This window comes from Cetorhinus maximus, chromosome 18 (genome assembly GCF_964194155.1).
Source record: "Cetorhinus maximus chromosome 18, sCetMax3.hap1.1, whole genome shotgun sequence".
In the NCBI taxonomy this organism is placed as follows: domain Eukaryota; kingdom Metazoa; phylum Chordata; class Chondrichthyes; order Lamniformes; family Cetorhinidae; genus Cetorhinus; species Cetorhinus maximus.
In genome coordinates, this window is record NC_135896.1 from 100,011,840 (window position 1) to 100,036,757 (window position 24,918).

General features: G+C 40.3%; 1 protein-coding gene across 3 annotated transcripts in view; it reads right to left on the bottom strand.

Moving 5' to 3' along the window:
- LOC144693399 (RNA-binding protein Nova-1) overlaps positions 1 to 24,918 on the bottom strand; it is a 272,828-nt gene that overhangs the window by 66,180 nt on the left and 181,730 nt on the right. For all 3 annotated transcript variants that reach the window (XM_078563279.1, XM_078563277.1, XM_078563278.1), the window contains exons 3-4: positions 23,493 to 23,659; positions 14,057 to 14,128 (exon numbers count right to left, since the gene is read on the bottom strand). In XM_078563279.1, the coding sequence (XP_078419405.1) occupies positions 14,057 to 14,128; positions 23,493 to 23,659 (239 nt within the window). The remainder of the gene's footprint in view (positions 1 to 14,056; positions 14,129 to 23,492; positions 23,660 to 24,918) is intronic.

The following is a 24,918-nucleotide window of genomic DNA, read 5'->3' on the forward strand; positions in this document are numbered from 1 at the left end:
GTGAATTCATCATTCATGCATTGAATCCAAAGTTTGCAAGTTCAAGTTAACACTCCAGAGACTTGAACACAGTGAGGCTGACAGCTCACTACAGCACTGAGGGACAGCTGCACTACTGAAGGTGCCATTTTTGGGATGAAATGTTAAAACCAAGGCCTGGGCAATGCCCTGGGTGGATGTGAAAGATCCCATGGCGCTATCAAACGGAGGGCAGGGGGAATTCTCCTCTGCGTTCTCGCCAATATTTATCCTACAAACAACGTTAATAAAACAAATTATCTGCTGATTGGCTCATTGCTGCTTGTGGGATCTTGCTATGCATAAATACACTACTGCATTTCTCCACGTTACAAGAGAAATTACATTGCGAAAGGAAGTGGCTGTAAAACCCTCTGGGGCGTGCTAAAGCTGTGAAAGACGTGGTGTAAATTCATGCTTTACTTTTTAGCGTATGTGTGTGTGAGATGCTTACTTAGCTACATGCCATCCATACAATGAAATATTTCACTGAATGGCAGTCCACAGTTCTAGCTACAGAAACCAGATAGTTGGTTAGAGTTCACCAAAACTTTACTTGGTGATAAAATCTTTGTTAAAGTCAATTTTACTTATAGGACAAAAGTATCAACTATACAACCTGAAACAAGTTTGTATTTTCATTTCATGAGGTACAATATGCTATATCCCTAGCTGAGATTTACATTAACTACAGAATATCACCAAAATAATCTATAATTATAAACTTTGCCCTTATCTTGATCAGGTTTCATTTTTCAAAATTAAAGTTTTTGAAATTAATATATGTGAAAAACAAGCACTTCCTGACATGTTATTAAAAGGCTTTTGGAAAATTGGCTGCTTCACACTCATGAAAATTATTGTGGAGAGAAAACAAAATATAACCATGGGATGAATTTTCATCTGGGCTTGGGAAACATGACCTGTGCACTTTGGTGGCTCACAAAATGCACACCCAACCCACGTCTCACTTTCCAAGGGATATTTATTTGTCTTTTCACACCAGGTGGGATTGGCAGTGTGCTTTGTGAGCTGTGACGGAGTGTGTGACGGAGTGTGTGAGGAGTGTGGGTGTGAGCTGTGACAGAGTGTGTGAGCTGTGGTGGAGTGTGTGAGGAGTGTGGGTTGGCAGTGTGCTGTGTGAGCTGTGACGGAGTGTGTGAGCTGTGGTGGAGTATGTGAGGAGTGTGGGTGTGAGCTGTGATGGAGTGTGTGAGGAGTGTGGGTGTGAGCTGTGACGGAGTGTGCGAGGAGTGTGTGACGGAGTGTGTGAGCTGTGACGGAGTGTGTGACGGAGTGTGTGAGCTGTGACGGAGTGTGTGAGGAGTGTGTGACGGAGTGTGTGACGGAGTGTGTGACGGAGTGTGTGAGCTGTGACGGAGTGTGTGACGGAGTGTGTGACGGAATGTGTGACGGAGTGTGTGACGGAGTGTGTGACGGAGTGTGTGACGGAGTGTGTGACGGAGTGTGTGACGGAGTGTGTGAGGAGTGTGGGTTGGCAGTGTGCTTTGTGAGCTGTGATGGAGTGTGTGAGGAGTGAGGGTGTGAGCTGTGACGGAGTGTGTGAGGAGTGTGTGACGGAGTGTGTGAGGAGTGTGTGACGGAGTGTGTGACGGAATGTGTGACGGAATGTGTGACGGAGTGTGTGAGGAGTGTGTGACGGAGTGTGTGACGGAGTGTGTGAGGAGTGCGTGAGGAGTGTGTGAGGAGTGTGTGACGGAATGTGTGACGGAGTGTGTGAGGAGCGTGTGACGGAGTGTGTGACGGAGTCTGTGACGGAGTGTGTGACGGAGTGTGTGACGGAGTGTGTGACGGAGTGTGTGACGGAGTGTGTGATGGAGTGTGTGAGGAGTGTGTGACGGAGTGTGTGACGGAGTGTAGGAGTGTGTGACGGAGTGTGTGAGGTGTGACGGAGTGTGTGAGGTGTGACGGAGTGTGTGACGGAGTGTGTGCGGGAGTGTGTGACGGAGTGTGTGACGGAGTGTGTGACGGAGTGTGTGACGGAGTATGTGAGGAGTGTGTGACGGAGTGTGTGAGGAGTGTGTGAGGTGTGACGGAGTGTGTGACGGAGTGTGTGAGGTGTGACGGAGTGTGTGACGGAGTGTGTGAGGAGTGTGGGTTGGCAGTGTGCTTTGTGAGCTGTGACGGAGTGTGTGAGGGAGTGTGTGAGGGAGTGTGTGAGGGAGTGTGTGAGCTGTGACGGAGTGTGTGACGGAGTGTGTGAGCTGTGACGGAGTGTGTGACAGAGTGTGTGAGGGAGTGTGTGAGGGAGTGTGTGAGGGAGTGTGTGAGCTGTGACGGAGTGTGTGATGGAGTGTGTGACGGAGTGTGTGAGCTGTGACGGAGTGTGTGACGGAGTGTGTGACGGAGTGTGTGACGGAGTGTGTGAGGGAGTGTGTGAGGGAGTGTGTGAGCTGTGACGGAGTGTGTGACGGAGTGTGTGAGCTGTGACGGAGTGTGTGACGGAGTGTGTGAGGAGTGTGGGTGCGAAGCTGGGACAGGAGCCCAACTCCCAACATCGCTTAAAGGGCCCCCAAACCTAACCCCCTCCCTCTCCCTCGCACCTCACATGCCCCAGTGCCACCCCATGCCTCCTCAGATTCTCCCATCACACCCCATGTCCTCTTACACACCCGCAAGCCACATCTAAGAAACCACCCTCCCCTACCATGTACCCTTGCCCAGTATGCACTATGTACAGTTCTCATAAGCCAACCAATAGGAATGGGAATTATTTTTAAAAGGAAACCCTGAATTCAAACTCACTCTCATTGATTCTGGGCCAGAAGACCCAAGGAAAAAGTGGTTGTAATCACAGAATTGTTACAGCATAGAAGGAGGCCATTCGGCCCATCTTGTCTGCGCCGGCTCTCCGATTGAGCAATTCTCCTAGTGCCTTTCACCCGCCTTCTCCCCTATAACCCTGTACATTCTTCCTTTTCAGATAACAATTTAATTCCCTCTTGTATGCTTCGATTGAACCTGCCTCCACCACACACTCAGGCAGCACATTCTCGTTGCCTGAAAATGTTTCTGCTCATGTCGCTACCACTTCTTTTGCCAATTGCCTTAAATCTGTGCCCTTTCGTTCTTGATCTTTCCACCAATGGGAACAATTTTTCTCTATCTACACTGTCTAGACCCATCATGATCTTGAATACTTGTATCAAATTTCCTCTCAATCAAGGAAAACAGGCCCAACTTCTCCAATCTATCGACATAACTGAAGTTCCTCATCCCTGGAATCATTCTCGTGAATCTTTTTCTGCATTCACTTTAATGCCTTCACATCTTTCCTAAAGTGTGGCACCCAGCACTGGACACAATACTCCAGTTGAGGCCGGATCAGTGTTTTACACAAGTTTAACATAACTTTCTCATTTTTGTACTCTACATCGGTATTAATAAAGCCTAGAATGCTGTTTGCTTTATTAACCGTATTCTCAATCTGTGCTGTCATCTTTAAAGAATTATGCACATATACATCTAGGTCCCTCTGCTCGGGCACCCCTTTCAGAATTGTATTGTCTCTCTGCGATCTTCCTACCGAAACAAATCACTTGACATTTCTTGGTATTACTTGTCTACCCACTCCACTGATCTGTCGATGTTCTTTTTGAAGTTCTACACTATCCTCCTCATTTTTGTGTCATCCACAATTTTTGAAATTGTGCCCTGTACACCAAGCTCCAGGTTGTTAATATATATCAGGCAGAGGAAGGGTACTAACACTGACCTCTGGGGAACTCCACTACACCTGTTCCTCCAGTACGAAAAACTTCCATGAACCACTTCTCTCTGTCTCCTGTCACTCAGCCAAATTCATATCGAAGTTGCTACTGTCTCTTTTATTCCATCAGCTCTAACTTTGCTCACAAGTCTACTGAGTGGCATTTTATCAAATGCCTTTTGCAAGTCCATGTACACCACATCAACAGCATAACCCTCTGTTACCTCATAAAAAAGTCCAGCAAGTTAGTTAAACACGATTTTCCCTTTCCTAGAAAACCTGCATTTTCCCATGTTAATTAACCCTTGCGTCATCCAGGGAGGTCTGGAGTTGTTTGTCCTACCTTTCCCCTTTGTGGGCATACACCTTCACTGTGCCAGAATTATCTGTTCTTTATATGTAGCCCATTATTCAGTTCCTGTTTTGCCTGCCAACCTTTGCTTCCAATTTATCTGGCCGTTAAGTGTCTATTGGGTTTGTGAACAAACAAGAAGCCACATCAAAGACATAGGGCAGAATTTTTGGGTCGGCGAGCGGGGGCGGGGCCCGCTCACTGGCACATAAAATAATGCGCGGTGATGTTGGGCGTGTGTCCCGACGTCACCACGTGTCATTTAGACTTCCAGTTCGGCAAGCGCGCAGCCGTTCGGCTGTGCACCCGCCGAACTGTCAAGGGCCTATTAAGGCCTTTGAATTTTTCATGGAACCTCATCCACAGGTGGGGTGAGGGTTTCATGAAGTTTTTATAAATTAAATAAAGTTTTTCATTAATGTTCCGTGACATTTCCCAGCTCATGTGACATTGTCACATGAGGGGACTTGTCTTAAAATATTTTCTTTCCTTTATTTAGCTTTTGAAAACTTTAACTAATCTCCCTGATGCACCTCCGTGCCTCTGGGAGATTTCTGCGCTCTTGAGCCCAGGCCCCGACTCAGAGAATCCCTCCTGCCCGCTCAGGGGGCGCACAGCACTTCCGGGTGCGTGTCACACTTGCAGGCCTTAATTGGCCCGCCCACGTAAAACGGCAGGGTGGACCCGATCGGGTTCGCACCCACTCCCAATTGCCCCCATACAACCCCCCCGATGGGGGGAAAATTCAACCCATAATCTGTTATTATAGGCTTGTAAAATTTTCAATAATTCTTGGATCAATAAGACCACCTGCTGACCAAAGTTTTTGAAAGTCAGCCAAGCATTCCTTATGGAACAGCTATCATAACAAAACCCTCCCTCTCCAGCACAGGCAGAACAGTTCCATTTCAGAGTGAAGTGCCTGTAAATCATTGGAGGGGGAGCAGTGCAAACCATTTTTTTCTACCTTCAGAAGCAGAGTTTTTTTAAAAACAGCTAGATCTACCAGTCCAATTAAATTGCAGCACAAAACATGACAGTAGAGGGCATTCTTTTTTTTTTTACATTTTTTGATACAATATGGTACTTTCTCCATTGGAAAAGTACTATAATGTATGTGAACAATTTCATAATGTTGGTCAATCTAAGGGTCAACTTACCTTTAAAGGATGGCTTCCCATGATGTATCATGGCATTAAAAACAAATGTACATTACAGCACAGCACCTAATGGTGAATTTGAATGTGTCAAAATATTTTACACTTACCTTTCAGAATGCTCCCGACTCCTCAGCTGGCTTTCCATTTTCTTCACAAAGTCTCAAACCTGACGTGCTTTTAATGGTCTTCCAAATCACCACGCCACCAGATGAAAATTGTGTGCAGGAAGAAATCCGATTTTCATCCCCTGTTTAAAATGCGTAACCCGACCTCAGTGGGCGGGTGTGCATTTTGCACACGAGGCATTCCCAATCCACAAAGGCGCCGGGTTGGGAATGGGGTAGAAAATCAAAGACTTCCTGCAAAAAAATTTAAAAGTGTGGCCATCTGCGCACTGAAAAGTGCCTCTGTACCCAGGTGAACGTTTGGCCCCGTGTCTCTGCTGTACTGAAGATTTTTTTTATTGGGCTTTACAGCGCTGCATAAGTGTACAGCAGTGATTGTGAGTCTCGGTTTTCCATTTCTGGAATTGGCAGATTGTTTAGACTTGCACTTGCTCAGATAAGGATTAGATACTTAAAGGACAGGCTTAGACAAATGTTCAAAGCTTTGATGAGATCCACTGAGCAAAGTCCTTTCTTCAGATGAAAAATCGGAATTTCTCCCACAGAAGCCTGAATGAGATCATGGAAACAGATCGATGGCCTTCTGTTCCGTGGAATTTTTTTTTAACACAGTAGAATACCCTCTAAAACGCTTTGGACTATCTAAGTCCAACTGGCTTTCATTTCTATATATCTCTGCATAGATTTATTTTTCAGTGTTATTCCAAAAATATTCACATTCACCAGAAACCATCAATTCAATTCAATTTTGATGCTTTGGGAAAAGCTACTCTGATGTAATCTGAGCAATAAAGCAAAACAAACATACATTGATTACCAATTTAAAACAGTGAACCATCACTGTTGCTGAATAAACAGGTGCTGAACAGAATAAGTTGACGCTCAAGTTACATATCGATCAGACAAAGTTTCTTGTTGAAATCAAGATGATTTCTTACAAGATGGCAGAGTTGAGGGGTTAATTTTGGCAAAATATCTGAGGAAAGAACAGTTTCCATTATCTTAGTTGAACAGCACAGCTGGTAATGATGATGTATTAAAATGGAGTACATGGAAGAAGTCAGAATTAGAGGAGTGCAGAGATCGCAGAGCATTGTAGGGCTGGAGGAGATTGCAGAGATAGAAAGCGGCAAGGCCGTGGAAGGATCTGAAAACAAGCCTTAGAATTTTAAAACTGATTGGCTCCCACTCTGGCAACCAATGCAGGTCAGCAAATAAAGAGGCCATGGGTGAATAAGACTTTGTATGAGTTAGGTCATGGGTAGCAGATTCTTGGATGAGTTCAAGTTCATGATGGGAGGAAGATGAGAGGCTGGGCAGGAGGACGATGCTGTAGTCATGCCTAGAGGTAACAAACATATGGATGAGGCTTCAGCAGCAGCAGAGCTGAGGTGGGCAGATTTGGGCAATGTTGTGGAGGTGGAAGCAGGCAGTTAACAAGTGGTAACACCTGATAACTGGTAACCTGATAACAGTGCAGCAAGCCAAGGACAGAGATACTCCAATGAAGCTCAAATTAGCTTCAGGAACAGCACCTCGATTTTCAATTATGCCTTTTACAGTTTTACTGACTCAACACTGAGTTGAACAAATTCAGATCGTAAACTCTGTCCCAATGTGTTTCTTATTCTTGGTATGTTTTGGGTTTTTCTCTCATCTTTGCTTTCAGGCAGTAGCACACCTGTTCTAGGCACATCTTTCATTCCTTTGTTGCTTTTCATTCCCCATCGCCATTCCCTTTGGCTCTGGAATCAATCTCTCCTGTCTTCTGCCCTATCATGGACCTCCCTTTTGTCCTTGTCCCACCCACCCTTGGTTAAAACCCATTACATCTCTAACTTTTCCCAGTTCTGATGAAAGCTCATTGACCTGAAACATTAACTCTGTTTTACTCTCTCTACAGATGCTGCCTGACCTGCTGAGTTTCAATGCCTGTTTCTCAAAAACTGGCTAGGGACATGGAACAAATGTTTTCTGACATCTGCCTTTCTCTGATTTCCTGTAAGGAACTATATTTGGGACCTCACCCATTTAAAATGGCTGAAATTGGAATTTCACAGCACTGAGGCTGTGAATCTATGTACACATTGGAACCCAACACACCATACCAGTATATTTTCAATTCTCCTATAACTCGTATTTGTTTCATCGCCCCTGCCCATCCATGGTAACTTGCTTGGTTAGAAAACCAAAGATAATTAGCTTTTGAAAATTACAAAAACTATGCTAAAGCAAATTTGGGCTAAGTAGAAACAAAGGTTTCTCTTCCCGTCTACAGATTGCAGACTTTCGGTAAAAGGTCAAATGTGACTGCCTATTGTGATTTGGCCTCAAATTCTTGGCTCCAGTTGAGAGTTATGGGGTTCCCAAAACAACAACAAAAAAACAATTCCGCAGGTTCCCCAAAACATTTATATAGAATACAGATTTGGTATTTAAGGAGAGGGGGTTGCGAGGCAAAGAGTTCACATAATAAAGAAAGCTCTGAAGGGTCACACGGACTCGAAACGTCAACTCTGTTTCTCTCTCCACAGATGCTGTCAGACCTGCTGGGTTTTTCCAGCATTTTCTGTTTTTGTTTCAGACTTCCAGTATTTTGCTTTTATGTCTTTATATGGATTAATTACAGTTTATTTGATAACAGCTTGGGTAAAGGAATTGAATTGGTCCAACTCATGATTATAATCTCATATTTAGTGTCATGGTGCTGAAGGATTAATACATAGATCCTCACTGATTACGATACAAAACTAAACATGTCCGGATGCAGATTGTCAACTGAAACAATACTGATTAATAAGCAAATTAGGATAGAAAAAAATATTTGTTGTGTTAGTGGTTTTAGTGAGGTCAAGCACTGCAGGAAAACAGAGAAGAGGTCATTTAATTTCTGAACATGATTTCATAAATTGAATGGGCTCCAGACATATGGCATAGTAATATTAAAATTGAAAATTCCAGGTGCAGGAAACAGATATTCAAAGATTTTAGTTATTTAATCTTTGGAGCTGCAATATTTTTAACAACTGGGAGCTTAAACCCTATCTTGGAACAATAAATCATGCTGCTGCCAGGCTATTTAGGCAATAATTTTTATGTGTAAGTGGCTAACAGCATGAAAACTAGTTAAGTCTTTGATTTTAATGGGGTCAGAGCTATGATAAATTATCTTCAACCTTATTTTGGCAAAAGTAATGACAGCTGTACAAAAATTTCAGGAAAATATGGAATGGTATGATTAACAAATCACTTGCACCACCATTTCCTCTTTGTTTTTCCCATTCAACTCCTGCTGTGACATAGATATACCATTAATTATAGTGCAAGTTCCCTGGAAATTCTGAGGTATTCATTAGATACGTTCTACTTAACAGGAAGGATCAATATAATTCAAATTTTGTTTTTTTCTTACAAACTCAGCACTGAAACTTTACACAATTGCACAGCATTTCTGTGGACATCAATTCAATTAGGAGTTAATAACTTTGCGGTCAATGGAACATAAGAGTTTGGAAGAAATGCAACTGGCTAGGTATGCCCCAGTTGTCTAGCTAACAAAAGCTGATCAGCATTTTATTTTGTCACAGTCATTCTAAATAACGAATGTCTAATCATTCAAGCTTGGGTGCTGTCAAGTCTTTTTTTTTTACATTCGAGACCAAAAATTGTTTTCTCTCAGCGATGCCCTTAAAGTGATAATGGAAAAAACAAAAAACAATTTGTTTCCTAGGCAACAAGCAAGCCTTATTCTGAGTCTTATTAACTCAAAGATTGTGTACATTATGCTTCCAGCCCTGGTCTTTCTTCAGATAAACCTAATCTTGGTCAGCACACAATAGTGATAAATTGCTCATGTCGGCTAATCTCACTATGCTACTTACCTATAAAGTATGTCGACAGGTCAGAGATTACCTTTCTCCAACCTTTTCCAATTTACTGCTGTACTGCAAATGGATTATCAACACACTGATGTGAATGTTAATCACTGTTACTCTTACAAACAAATGTCAGCATGTTATTTATCACAGAATAATGAACTTAAAGTGCACACAGTCTGCTCACACCACCAAGATGTCACAAGGACAACTGCAATTCAGCTTTAAAGGCTGGGAGGGTGATGGTAGTGCTGAGGTTTTGAGGACAAAGATTTGCTATACTCTTATATCTGACTCCCAATTCATCATAAATTGTGGAAACAATTTCCAGTAATGCAAGTGCATCAAGTTTGATCATCATTCCCCAAATAAAACCAGCACTTGGGTCAAAGAAACTGCAATAGAGAAAGCCTCCAATCTACCATGATATTGCTGACAGAAAGGGACATGACGGTGAAACTTTTCATGTTGCTCTCGTCAGGACAGATTCGCAAAAATACCAAATCTCAAAGGGCAAATGACCATTTATATTACATGGTAAGAGGGTGCTGACTAGTTGGCAAGTGGGCTCTGATTGGTAGAGGCATTGCCATAGAGAATAAATCAGGGAGTAGCTGACTGCCAAGCTTTTGTTTAAATTCAAACCAGGCAAATCAACTCCAATCAAGGCAATGAACCAGGGGGTGGCTGTCCCCCAAGCTTTTGTTTTGTTGAAAAAGGCACAATGTGTGGACAGGGTCTTTCTGTTTGCAAAAGACATACATGAATATACATGGCTTCTAGCATGCGTAAGTGAGCCACACTGCAAGCCTGACTGATCATCTTAAGTTGGTTGTGAGTGTAATTCTTAATAGCACAATAGGATTGTCTATCAGGTGTCGTCCAATCACAGAATCACATCTAATGTTAAACACTATGTTCTGAGTTTTGCAATGCAATATAAATCATTGTTCCCTTTGAGATTTGGTATTCTTGCGAATCTGTCCTGATGAGTGCAAGATGAAAAGCTTTGACAGAATGTCTCTTTTTTCAGTTCTCAAGTTCTGTATTACCAAGCAATCATTTGCATACCATAATATTCTATAATTATGCATTTTAATACACAAATCTATATTGTGCATTCAAAAGTAATATTGAAATCTGCAGTGGATAGTGACATACAGATCCCAAGATAACCGTCACTGCACTAGAGGTATAACAATTTTCTTTGAAATAAATATGAAATGATACAAGGAATGCAACATGGAAAAAATGCATGATCAGTCTTATTTTTCATTTCACTCTTAATTAGACATTCTCCCCTCCTTTCATGGAAGTGTTGACTCTGATGGAGTTTATTTCACAGGCACAAGTCACCTTTTAGTAGCCTGCCAAGATGGTCAACATACATGTGAGTCTTGATAGTGACGTTCATCATGCTGTTGGGCAAACTGAACCTGGCCCTGTCTTATCCACTAAACATGTATTTCAAACAAAGGTCTGCATCAGGAGTGTGAATGATAGCTGTTTTTCTCTCCCTAACCAAGAGCACTGAAATGAATAGTGATGCACCAGCGATCACACTGCCTGAGATCATCTCTTTCCACATGGATCAGTATTGAATCTGCGATTAGTTTCGCGGAGGCTCTGCGATTAGTTTATATGGTTCAACTACTCATTGCACAACTTTGGAGATGTCCTAAAAAAATTGTTCTAGATTCTTCCATTGTAATCTGTATGTAGGAGTGATGGGATTGCTCACTGTTCAAATACAAGACATATTACTGTGATTGTCGGTTATGAATAATGAAAAGCTTGTATTTGGGAGGGGATTTAAAAGATTAGGAATTGACACTTTACATGGGAAAGTTCTGGTCTCACGATAATTCCCAGTTTGCAGATACTCTGTTAACATTTATACTGCAGCATTCACGTACCTCCTTTTCCCTTGGTTTATCTTCACTTTTAAAAACTGATCAAAGCATTTAATCATTCAGAGCAGCTACTGATAAACAATTCCACATCGATCCAAGGAGAGTCAAGAAGAGTACCCTGGCTATAAGCAGTGTCACTGTTCAAAGCACTTGACAAAGCACCTTATAAAATGCAGAATATAGATGCTTTATGTTTAAGGGCAGGCATGCGTTATTTCCACTGATGATAGTACAATAATAACTTGAGTAAGGTAAATTGCGCTTCTCGGAATGACATCAGGGAGCCTACTTCTCATGGGTACCAAGATCAGAGATTGGAAAACATGGGTGTCTTCCCATGAGCCCTCTCACGAAGACAAACAGCCTACAAGTTAAAAGAGGGAAAAGAGCAGCACACTGCTTAAAGTTCAGCACCATTCTCTCCCACAGCCTGAGCAACAAGGTAAAAATGCCTTTTGACACACACAACTTAAGAAAACTGGTTTGCTGTTAATTTTTTGAAAACATTTTAAGAAACATCAATTTTATTAGTTTTTAGGTACATGTTAATATCTCGTTGGCCTGGGAACATCAGCAAATTCAATTTCTTCAGCACTGGAAACTAATTTGGCTGACTCATGTGATATCATATGTATGCACATTTACATAGGGAACAGAAGGTCGCCACACAACATGATAATATTCTGCATTTTGCACAGCAGCATGGAGTTATCTCAGCTTTCACTCTTACTCATCCAATGCTTATTTTATGCACAATATAACATTCCAATACAGGTCACAGATGTTAGACAATGTTATCACCACCCTGCTTGGATTGAGTTTTTACAATGCAACACAGCTATTGTTCAATCGTGTGTAACTTTACAGAACAATCCTTGACCTTGTCAGTATTTGAAACTAAGGATGAAATTTTGCAATATTGTGATACAGTTGTGAAAAACAAAATGTATTTTACACTGTGATAAGCAGAAGGAATAACTTTGTAATATATTGTAGCAACTTGGTTTTCAGTTCCATTCACCTCAAGAGCATAAATTGCAGCACAGAAGAGTAATATATTTGGAAAATTGCCATGTTAGAAAAGCGTCATTGGGATATTTTTGTATGGCACAAAGAAATTTAACTCTAATAAATAGTGTACAATTTTCTGTAACTTTCTTATTTTTTAACTTTTGATAGTGGACATTAACAGCAAACATTATGGCCATTTCTATACTGTTAAAAGCATTCATCTTCAGAAACAGGTAATTTGGCAACCAGCGGGAAAATAAAACATTGCAGAAAGGTACTGTAGCTAGACAGTTCATATGTACTTGGATAGTATTTTCCATGACTGCTTTTGTTGCAGAAGGTTCTACAATAATAGGATTAATGCTGCTTTTGAGAAGAAAACAAAACCAGGGACCTTTTTATACATTATGCCATTAGGGTCATGCACTAGATTGGATTTTATGGCAACAACTTGTATTCACTTGGCATCTTAAACATAGTAAAAATCCCAAAGTGCTTCACAGGAGTGTCATCAAACAAAATTTGTAACTGAACTGTATGAGGAGAGATTAGGACAGATGACCAAAAGTTTGGACAAAACTTTTAAGGAATGTCATAAGGGACAGAGGGGAAAGAAGCTTAGGAAAGGAACTCCAAAACGTAGGGCCTAAGGAGCTGAAGGCACCGCCACCGGTGGTGCAGCGATTAAACTCGGGGTTGCACAAGAGGCCATAACGAAGGAGTGCAGAGGTGTCGAAGGCTTGTAGGGCTGGAAGATATTAGAGATAGGGAGAGGTGGCCATGGAGGATATCAAAGTATAATTTGAACCCAATGGATACAGAACATTTTTCAATTTTAAATGTTTCAAACACCTTTAGGTATTGTGCAGCACTGAGCAGATATAATGCAGCCTTGAATTGCTCTATTAAAGGCCGTTTTCTTTACCTCAACAAAGCAATCCCCTCCTGTACAGGGGTGTAATTTCCATTTTGTGTGCTCTACCACATCTAAGGATCTAAGCAACCAAAGCTGTGGATTAAGCATCAAATGATGCTGAATGAAGGTATTTTCACATTGCGAAATAAAATCTTTCAGCTGCACTGCGATCAGCCAATGTCATTTCACTTTGTACTCAATAGCTTTAAGTGAGAGGACTCCTGCTGGTTCCACACTGATTGAAGCCTAGGTCCCAAAAATAAAATCCACCCTAAACACTGCTATACAGGTTTATCAGCTCCATAAATTATGAGACTACAATGATTCCCAATTTTAAATTACTGGTTTATTTTTGGAAGTGAGACACACACACACACACACACACAGACACAGACACAAGTTGCATTGTCAATAAAGCTTATATCTGGTCTTACCTCATTCCGGAACAACAATACCAAACATTTGGTGAATTCATCATTAACACATTGGAACGTGTCCACTGTGTCACCTACAAAATGGTTAGCTAGGACACAGGAGTGACATCATGATACACAATGGTAATAATAACTAATCTAGTTTAGATAACTAGCATAGTCATCTTCATGTTACATTCAGCTGAGCAGACAGATGGTTTACTTCTGGCAAAAGGCAAAATGGTTAGTGAAGAGAAAGCTGGAAACAAAAAAAGTACAAGACAAATACACATTTTCTGTTCTCACCAGAAAGTTAATCAGTTAAAATAAAAGGAAAGTTCATAATATTTCAGGATGTTCTTTAATAAACAGCATCATATTTTTTGCTGTGGAATTAGCACACTTGTCTACTCTAAAGCTAGTTATTAACGAGTGTACCTGTTACAAAATATTCAAGTCCAGGAAAGTTCTCCTTCGCAATGTAGCTGTACAATGTTCTCTATACCTGTGAAAGTATGGTGTAGATGGTAGATGATACTGTACCTGATTGGCTCTGGTGGTGGTCATGGGGTCAGATGGAGAGGACTTGGTGGTAGTTGGGGAAGATGGCAATGTCTGGGAATAAAGCAATTCAGGAGGAAATCACCAACCTTAAGCCTTATACTGAACAATCCCATGCAATAAATTCCAAACAGTCCAAGGTAGCTTACTTTGGCTAATATTTTAGGCATTATTTCCATAATTATTTATCCACAGCCACCTCATGCCAATGAAGGATGGATGAGATTTACGATGAAGGGCTGGTGTCTAGAGAAATATTCTGTTTCTCGTCAATACATTTTAAATTATGGTGCCAATGTGATGATTCAATAGGTTTAACTAGGTTGACCATTTTTCAATAATTTTCAATTATTGCTACCCACTGTAGCAAAAATGGAACAGAACAAGTACACAGCATTTTTCAGCATGAACAAATATCATGAATAATTTTGAGCAAATTCTTTAAGTTTGAACAACATTTCTCTGTACACGTTTCAGTAAAACTAATTTTCTGCATCTACCTCTGAATTGGAGTCACAATTGCAATAAAGGGTTTATCAATTTATACGCTAAGTAAATGTCATATATACCATGCCGACAGTTCAAGGAATTTAGGATATCATCTCTGCCAGGACTGTTGTATGAGCCTGGAGAGACTTTCCTCGGTACTGAGTCTAACACTGATTATACGTAAAATAACCCGTAAACCTGACTCCACAATAAAAAGAGTTGCATTAAAGTTAAATACATTGATGCATGGTATGATCATATTGTATTGTCAGTACGCCATGCCAAATGAAGATATTCAAATTCTTGAACTAGTCTTAAAAGATTAGTCGAAGTCAAAGAGTAATTTATTATCAACATACCAGTATTCCAGAATAATTTTTTGGGATTTAAAACTCAAAACAGGATTTATGTCTGGTACCTTATTACATATATATTTCAGAGTCATTTTAAGTTTGGAAAAATGTCAACAGCAGTATATCTGATTTTCTCAGAAAACTGCATTCAAACCATTTTTTGTTGGCCACTTTTGCTAAGTTTTTCTTGCATGGCCGAAATGTTATTCAAAAAGCTTAAAGGAAGACTGTCTGCAAAAAAAAATCCTATTTAGTGAACTCTGTAATGGGAAAATAACTTTTTTCAATCCCTCTTGCACTATACTGAATATATTTTAAATTGTAAAATGTCACATCTGTCAACATTTCCACATGTAAGATTTGCACATTTTTATTAATCAGGTAGCTTTGCCTTAGATATAGCCAAACACCAAATATGCAATGGGGTTTGTGAAGTATTCATATGGAGGGTAAAAGAAAGTTCCATTAATACTTAAGAGGGTTTTTATAATACAGACCCACATCTATAAGTGGTTTTGTGCATTCTGAGTTTCACCTGCTAAGGCTGTTTTGTTGACTGGTCTGGTTTTATAGGAGGGAGGGTGAAAGGGGTAGCAAAAAGACATGGCCACACACAGCATGAATGGTTCAATCAATCTCTGACCTCTTTCTTGCCCCATTTAGGCAGTGAAGCCATTTCAGCATCACTTACATGTAGAGAATAGAAGAAATAAGATGAACAAGACAAGGTTGAGAAATATAATTTAAATCAGAAGAAGAGAATTTAGAAAACAAAGCAAGACATAAATCTACCTTGCATTAAGAAAAAATAGTTATTAGAGCAAAAAATTTCAATCCACAGAGGCAGACTTCAACACAGACACAAAATTTCACATGAGGAATAAACAATCAACTAAAATGGGAAACTTTGACTCAAAATTAAAACAAAACGAAAACATGGTTCAGGCGCCTCCTGGAATGACTGGTTAATCTTTCAGGCACTGCTGTGAGCAGCCCTGAAGAAAACTGGAAAACTGAGTTGATGGACAATGCGTGTGCCCCACCAAGAAGGAGACAGAGCTTTAATGGGTTGGCATGCTGCACATTCAGCATGGGGCAGACAGGATTCAGTTATCACATTAAACTGTGAGAGCAGCACCTTTCTCAAATAATAGCTGTTTGTGTTTTGGTGGCGGCAGCAGCTGTTATAAGGTGGTATTCGTGCAAACTTTTGGATTGCAACCTGTGCCTTTACCCATTTGCCTACGCACCATTTCGCTGAAGGTTTTAAATGGTTCGCCAACCCTTCCTAATTGTCCGTGGCTCTCCTGGAGTGGAAGGTGGGTCTTTCAGGCACTGCTGCAAACAATCTGGGAGAAAAGAAATGCCTTGCACCTGAGGTTTGTGCCTACTTCCCCGCTAGTCCAACTGCTCTTCAATCACAAGGCCTCAACATTCCCACCGGGACACTCTGACTTATTGGCCGGAATTTTCCAGCCCCTCAAGCCAGTGGGACCTTCCAGTCCTGACAATGTGAACGGAGATTTCAATGGCTTGCTGGCCTCACCGTGTGGGAACCTGCCACGATGGGCGGGGAGGGTCTAGCTGGAAAATTCTGGCCATTATTTACAATATTGGTGCTGTAAAGATACTAAGGTACCATGATTGGAATTTGGTAACTTAAAAAGTGTCAAAGTTTAATTTTCTCTTCGCACTGATGCCATCCCACATAAACACCAAACGCAGATAATTCCTTTTGAATTCACATTGCATGAAAATAGTTACTTAATTTTCCCCTTTGCTACACATTTGGTTGCATAAAGCAAAAAAAAAAGACTGAGGTCCAAGGTCTGTTGGAGGTAATAAATACTTCAATTCCTTTTTTCCAAAGGTCAGCACGTAGAAATCAATTTGCCCACTTTGCATAGAGTATAGTCTCAAGGTCCCAAATTTAAAGATAACAGCAGTGATACAGACTACCTGGTGGGATACTACACTTTATTCAAGTTACTTTGACCTGTCTCCTGTTTTATATCAACAATGAGCTTGGAGATTTTGCTTGCAAATACAAATGTAATTTCCTCGTGCAGAATTTGTTGGTTTTACCTCTTCCAGTGGACACCAGCTTCAATGCAGAGCCATGCACCATGCACAACCATGCTTGGGAGGCTGAGCTATAAAACTTGATTAGGGGTCACATCCTTCCTACAAATAAGTGTCTTTTGGACAGAGCTACGGGTAGCAATTCTCTTGACTATCCAGGAAATGAAGGATGAGGCTCACAGGCACTGCTGCTAGCAGTGTGGGTGAAAAGTAGAGCCCTTGCACACTTCCTTTGGCTGCTTGCGGACAGCTGCCCAGTTCTTGAAACATCCTGCGCATACAACTGCTAGCACAAACCGTGGTAAAGACAATTAATGACAGGGGAACCATCTTTTGGAACAGTAATGCAATAATATTTGTAAACTGTGGGCAAATGTTACATGATTAAACACTCAATCAGAGTTAGCAAACCAATGGACACAGCTATTCCTAGGTCTATTAGTCTGTCATCAGTAAGAGGGAGGTGGCACCTCAGTATAAAAGTAACTGCATTCTCTTTAGGAATATAGGAACAGGAGTAGATCATTTAGTCCCTCAAGCTTGCTCCACCATTTTAATGAGATCCTGGCTGATTTGTGACCTAACCCCATATACCCACCTTTGCTCCATGTCCCAAAGACAGTTGGTTAACAAAAGTTTACCCACTATCATCTATCTATCAGATTTAAAATTAATAATTGACCTACCATTAATTGCAAATTTGTGGAAGAGAGTTCCAAACTACCATCACTCTTTGTGCAGAAATGTTTTCTAGCTTCATTGCTGAAAGGTCTGGCTCTAACTTTTACACTTTGCCCCCTTAGACTTAGACTTTCCAGCCAGCAGAAATAGTTTTTCTCTATCTACCCTCTTTGTTCTTCTTAAAAACTCTGATCAAATCACCCAATAACCTTCTTAATTTAAGGGAATACATACCTAGGTTGTATAATCTCTCTTGGAATTTAAGCCTTGGCGTCCAGATATCATTCACTGTTTTTCCTCCAAGGCTAATACAACTTTCCTAAGCACAGAGTTGAACAGATGTGATCTAACTAGGGCTTTGTACTGTTGTAGTATAAATTCTACCATCTTGTTTTCTAGTCCTCTAGATATAAAGGGCATCATTCCACCAGCCTTTTTGATTGATATTTTCTGTGCCTGTTCCTTACATTTTCTTGATCCATGTACAGGGAAACCTAAGTGTGTTTGGGAGTCCACTGAGTCTAGTTTTTAACATTTAAAAAGGACTCTGTCCTATCCCTTTTAAGGTCCAAACTGGAGGACCTCACATTTGCCTCTGTTGAAATCCATTTGCCACAGTTTTGCCCATTCATTTAATCTACTAGCATCTCTTTGAAAGTTTATGCATTCATCCACACTGCTTACAATGGTGCCAAACTTTGTGTCATGAGCAAAGTTGGATATTTGGCTTTCTATCCCATCATCTAAGTCATTAACCCTACTCTTGTTCTCCTGTCACTCAGTCAATTTCCTAACCAGGTCATTAGCTTGCCTTTGATTCCATGAACTTCAACTTTAACTAACAGTCTCTTATGAGGGACTTTATCAAATGCCTCCTGGAATTTCACATAAATAACATGCACGGACATTCTGCTGTCCTCTATTTCGGTCATTTCTTTATAAAAGTCTATCAGGTTTGTCAGACATGACCTATCCTATACAAATCCACAGATTCCCTTTGATCACCTGAAGATTCAAGGTGTCCAGTCACCCTATCCTTTATTATGGACTGTAGCAATTTTCTAGCAATAGATGTTAGGTCAACTGGTGTATAATTTCCTGATTTCCCTCTTTCACCTTTCTTAAATTCAGGGTGACAAGCACTGTTTTCCAAATCTGAAGGAACAGTTCCTGAATTGAGAGAACTTTGGAAGATTACAGGTAGGGTATCTCCAACATTCTCAACGACTTTAAAACCCTGGGATGGAAACCATCTAGTCCTGGGAATTTGTCACTCTTTATTGCCATTATTTTCTTCCTCACTTTATTTTGCTCATAATAATTTTGATGAAACCCCATCACTGATTCAATATTAGTTTCCTTGGGCATACAATACATCCTCTTTCTCTACTGTAAATACTGAAAGTAATTATTCAACATGCCTGCTATTTCCTTATTTTCAGCAACAATATCACCTTCATCAGTTTTCAAGGGCCTACATTTCTCCTCACCATCCACTTTTTTCTATCATAATTGTAAAAACATTTTGATGATTTTGATATCCTTTGCAAGTTTCTTTTCAAACTTCCTTTTTGTAACTGCCAGAATCTGTGCATTTTTGTATGACTATTCTTTTAGTTTTAGTTATCCTTGGCTCTTTTTTTGGCAAGTATAACTCTTTCCCCTTAGGGCTATAAACTAGTTCTGCATCACATTTAATTATTCATTGAACATCTCCTACTGATGCTCTGTCATTTTACCAATGCACAGATTTGCCCAGTTCACAGTAGACCGTCTTGTTGCACTGAAGTCAACATTACCTAAATCTAGAAATTTAATAGCTGCTCTGCATTTCTCCCTTTTAGAAATTATGTTGAACTCGACCATATTATAATGGCTATCAGATAAATATTCGCACACTGTTAGGCTGTGAACCAAATCTGGTTCATTACTCATCACTAATTCTAAAATAGCGTTCCTCCTTGTTGGTTCCAGGGCATACTAATGCAGAAAACTATTCTGAAAAATTCAACATCTTTCTGTGTGTACAGGTGGTGGTGTAGGTGGTGTTCCCATCTATCTGCTGCTCTTGTCCTACCAGCAGATAGATGGGAACACCACCACCGGGAAGTTCCCCTCCAAGTCACTCACCATCCTGACTTGGAAATATATCGCCGTTCCCTCACTGTCGCTGGGTCAAAACCTTGGAACTCCCTTCCTAACAGCACTGTGGGTGTACCTACACCACATGGACTGCAGCGGTTCAAGAAGGCAGCTCACCACCACCTTCTCAAGGGCAACTAGGGATGGGCAATAAATGCTGGCCTAGCCAGCGAAGCCCACATCCTGTGAATAAATAAAAAAAAGTCCGCTTATCCCAGTCTACAGGAAAGTTAAAATCACCCATTAAAACCACACTGTCTTTGTTACATACTTGTCTAATCCCTGCATTTATACATTCTACCACTTCACAGCTGCTACCAGAGGGCCTGTACACAACTCTCACTGTTGTCTTAAATCCTTTTCTGTTTTTTAATTCTATCTAATGCCTATGTCTTCAATGCTTGCTTACCTCTGATTACATCTTCAATCACTGAAGTATTTAGTTCCTTAATCACTAAAGCTACTCCTCCTCTTCTACCATTTTCCTGATCTTTCCTATAGATTTTATAACCTGGCATGCTTAGTCCCCAGTACTGACTATTTGATAGCCATGTCTCAGTAAGGGCTATCATGTCCTACCCTCCAAGTTGAATTTGCAACTCCAATTCACTCCGTTTGTTCCTTATACTGTGCATATTTTACAATCTATTTAACCCCTCTCTCTGAAAGAACCTCATTTTTTGTTAATGTGCATTGCAGGTAAGATTGCTATGCATAGAACTTTTATACTTAAAATATATACAAAATCACAAATAATGCCTTAACTTTCTTAGTTAATCTCTACTTCCAGTCAAATGATTGTGAAATGTGGCTGACTTTTGACAGAAGTTGGAAAATTCCCAATACGAGAATGTAAATATTTTCATCTCAAGAACAAGTTTTAACACAAGTTTACTTTTACCTTTTGTAAATTGCTTCTGATAGTTACTTGGTTAGGCACAAATCACAGGACAGAAAATTGGCATATTACAGCACATATGGTGCCAAAAGGTATTCCATGTTTTAAGGCTGACAGGGAGAAATCACTGATTCAAGATTATTAATGAACAATTTGTGATCTTGTATTTACATTAAGTAACACAGACAGATCTCCAAAACGCATGTGGCTTTTGACCTGCAACTTATTATTCAAGTTTTTTAACAGAGAAATTCTAAGTCTTATTGCCAGTTCCCCAAGTTTGAATATTCCTAATGTTATAATCCTGTTAGGGACCATTGAGATTTAAAGAAGAAATTTGAACACCCAGCAACTAACCAACAGAATTATGCCGCAAGATTTCACAACTTTCACAAAAACAGACTTTACTGTATATCAAAAAGAATTAAACAAAGCAAACTCTATCAGCTTAACATTATAGCTTATAAAGACTTATGCTATAAACTCAGTTCTACTTTTTACTGCCCTCCAAGAGTTCCCATCTCTAACAAAACCTTTAAGGTTCATTCGCTTCTTCTCTGGGACCAACCCAAAGGAAAATCACGGCTTTCTGGAATTCACTTGGATTTCTCGTCAGTTTTCCAGCATTTCTCCAAAGTACAAAATTTCATGGGGGGTCCTTCCATTAGTTTTGGCTAAGCAATCCCCCTACTTTTTCTTTGTCAACCTCAGACTCTGGATTCCACAGTTCAAATGCAAGCCTCCCTGTGACTCCTGCGCAGTGACTTAAAACATCAGAAAACACCCTTGGTTTCCAACAGCACATTGCTATGGTTTCAAACTGCAACCAAGCTGATAATTTCCAGAACTTCAACTACAACAAGCTAGTAGACCTGGCTTGATCCCTCAACTTCCAAGGAGCTACAAGCTACAAAAGACCCACAGCTGACACGGTCTCTTAGCTGCTTTCCAAACATCAACCAATCCTGCCTGCTGGCTACGCCAGATAAATTCAACACAAAGAATTTCACTGAACTCCACCATCTCCTTGGCAATGTGACACACATGGCCTGTTCCCAGGCAGAAATGCAAATTAGGTACCTTTTGATTCTGAAGCTTTCCTTAATTCTGGGAAACCACATGAATAACTCATATCACTAATGGAATAGCTGCAGACATCATGTCTCCAGTTCTTAAGCTAAGTAAGCCTACCTCCTGTTTTATGACTCTCATCCTTTTAGCTGTGACCTGATTTGGTAAACACGAGTTACCTTTCGAATTGTAATTATCTTAGGTCTGTGTGGTTTGCCAGCCTCTAGATGCCTAACAGGATTTTTCCCACTGAACGTACATTTAAAATTCCATTTCTAAAACTAAACACTATACTTCTACAACATATAAACTATAACGTTAGGTATACATAGCAACTGGCTGAGGAGGCAGGCAGCTTGATCCCAGACTGCTACTATTCCAGTAAGAGCAACCAAGGATAAACCTCTCTCCTGGACATTGTTCATTGGCTCTCCACAATGGTATAAATGAGACTGGAAGTCTAGTATATTGAGTGCTGTAGCCTCATATCCGTAAGGCACTGAACTTGTACTATATGCCATACACTGCTGTGTTGCTCTTTTGTAATTATCGAGTGTGTAAATTTCCTTAAAACAAAGTTTTGAAATGAATCACAGGGTACTGAAACTTTAACGGCGATCAGCATCCCTATTTAAGAACTGTAATTTACTTTTGTCTTCAAGCAATGAGCTTAGACAATGAATGCATTCAAAATTTCAGTCTGACATTATTTACATCATGTGCTGCTCTGCAAATTAACTTGGAAAATTCTCATTCATTGCAGCATTCTTCAAAATAATTCCTTCAGAAATGTCAATTGATAATTTAAAAATGCAGAACTTGATTTCATAGAGGAACCAATTATCAAAGGCTGCAAAGGATATCATGCACATTCAAGACCATGAAATGAATGATGCTTCAGTACAAAAAAGTTCCAGGTAGGAATCAGTTTCAATAGGGATGATTGCCTTTGAACCAATACTGTACTAAATAGGAATCACAAATCTGAAAAAAATATCTAGTCCTAGTTGCAGAAATAGCAGGAAAGTTAGAAGTCATCGTGTAGAATGATGCTGAGGTAAATTGTGTGCTCCTGACTTAATTGTTTCATGAAGCGGTAGTGATTTACCTAGCTATCAATGCCTAGACAAGAAGGTGAGAGGCACAACTAAGCTACATGGAACTATATTTCCTCTTTTATACAAAAAATGTTTCCCTTTTCTCCATATTTATTTGTACAAAAACATTGCAGACAATCTTCCTTTAATAATAATGCTTGGTCAATGCAATTCTTACACCTTGAAGCTTAGATAAATTAAATATAGATCAAAAAATTGCCATATTAAAAAAGTAGGCAAAAATTGTTCACCCCATGGTTGAAATATCCTAGCTTTCTTTCCATTTCATGAAACCAAATTAACATTCATTTCACATAACTAATGAGCACAGCTTTGGGATGGTGGTGGGAGCTGGCTGAGTCATAGTCATCAGTTGATCACCCCGTCAAAATATTGTGTAGCCAAAAAAGGCTCATCTGTTAATTTACTGATAACTGCCATATTAATTCTGCAATCTCTTTGAACTGGCCTGAAGTTTTATCATTGTCATAGTTCTACTAGTCACCTGACAAGTGGACTTGTTGCCATACTCCTCCCCTACCACCAACTGCGCTCTCTAATGCTTCAAAATGGCACTCTTAAATTATATGCTATTAGTAACTTACTTGTTTGATACGGTCTGGGTTCACGGTGGTCTGAGGCTGTAGGATGCTAACTGGCTCTGTCTTTGCCACATTCTGAGGCATTTCTCGTATCTTCTCTGCAATGAAGCTGTGAACTGCATTCAGAGCTTCTACCGTTCCCTGGATCAGGCAAACGCGCTCTGTTGTTCCTGCAAAATAAATGTCAAACAAAAAACATCAAAGTGAAAAAGACAAAGACTGGTAAGCTATCTAGGTGTACTGAAGAAAATCTGCTCACTGTCATTCTTTTGAGGATATATACACAAAAAAAACAATTATTGAATGTCTTTTGTAAAATAACCGAGAGGACTGAGAACAGAGAGTGATTATGGTTTATATGAATTTTCAAAAAGTGTGTAGTACCTTGTATGAAATAAGAGCTTTGTGCAAGGATGCTGCCAAATGGAATGAAGGGGAATGTGTTTGGAGGGTAGAAAGCAATGGATTTGGATAAAAGCATGTTTGTTAGTCTGGAAAAATGTGGTACATGATGCGCTACAGGATTCTCTATCAGGGATTATATTTCCCATATTTATAACTGAGCTGGACTGAGTAATTGAGAGAGCAATATCAAAATGTGTCAACAACATTAAAGATATGACTAACTGAAAGGCTGCAGGAGAACAGAGGCTAGATGGACAGATGGGCGATGTGGCTGATGCAGCTTAATGCACAGAGATTGAAGCAATGAATTCTGGACAAAGAAGGATAGGGAATACACCTTAAGTGGAAAGATGATAAGATCATAAGAAATCACAAAACATCAAAGTAAAAAAGTGTAGGCCATTCAGCCCATCAAGCCTGCTCTGCCATTCAATAGAGATTTTGAGAGGTTTTGAACAGAATAGAGCAGCAGGGAGATCTTGGCCTGCAGATACACAGGCCATTAAAAAGGCATTGACACATGTACAGTAGGTCAATAATAGGGCAACACAATCTTTGGTTTTTTGTCTACAGTGATGGAATACAAAACCAAAAAGAGATAATACGGACTCGAAACGTTAACTGTATTCCTCTCCGCAGATGCTGTTAGACCTGCTGAGTTTTTCCAGCTATTTTTGTTTTTGTTTCAGATTTCCAGCATCTGCAGTATTTTGCTTTTATCAGAAAGAGATAATGTTGGACTTCTGCACAATCTTATTTTGGCTGCAGTTGGAATATCATGGGAAGAATTTTCTGGTCGGTGAGCGGGGGCAGGGCCCACTCGCCGATGCGTTAAATGATGCATGGTGATGTCGGGCGGGCGTCCCGATGTCACCGCGCGTCATTTAGGTTTTCAGTTCGGCGGGATGAGGTTTCATGAAGGGTTTACAAATTAAATAGATTTTTTCATTAATGTTCATTGACATGTCCCAGCTCATGTGACACTGTCACATGAGGGGACGTGTGTTAAACATTTTTCATTTCT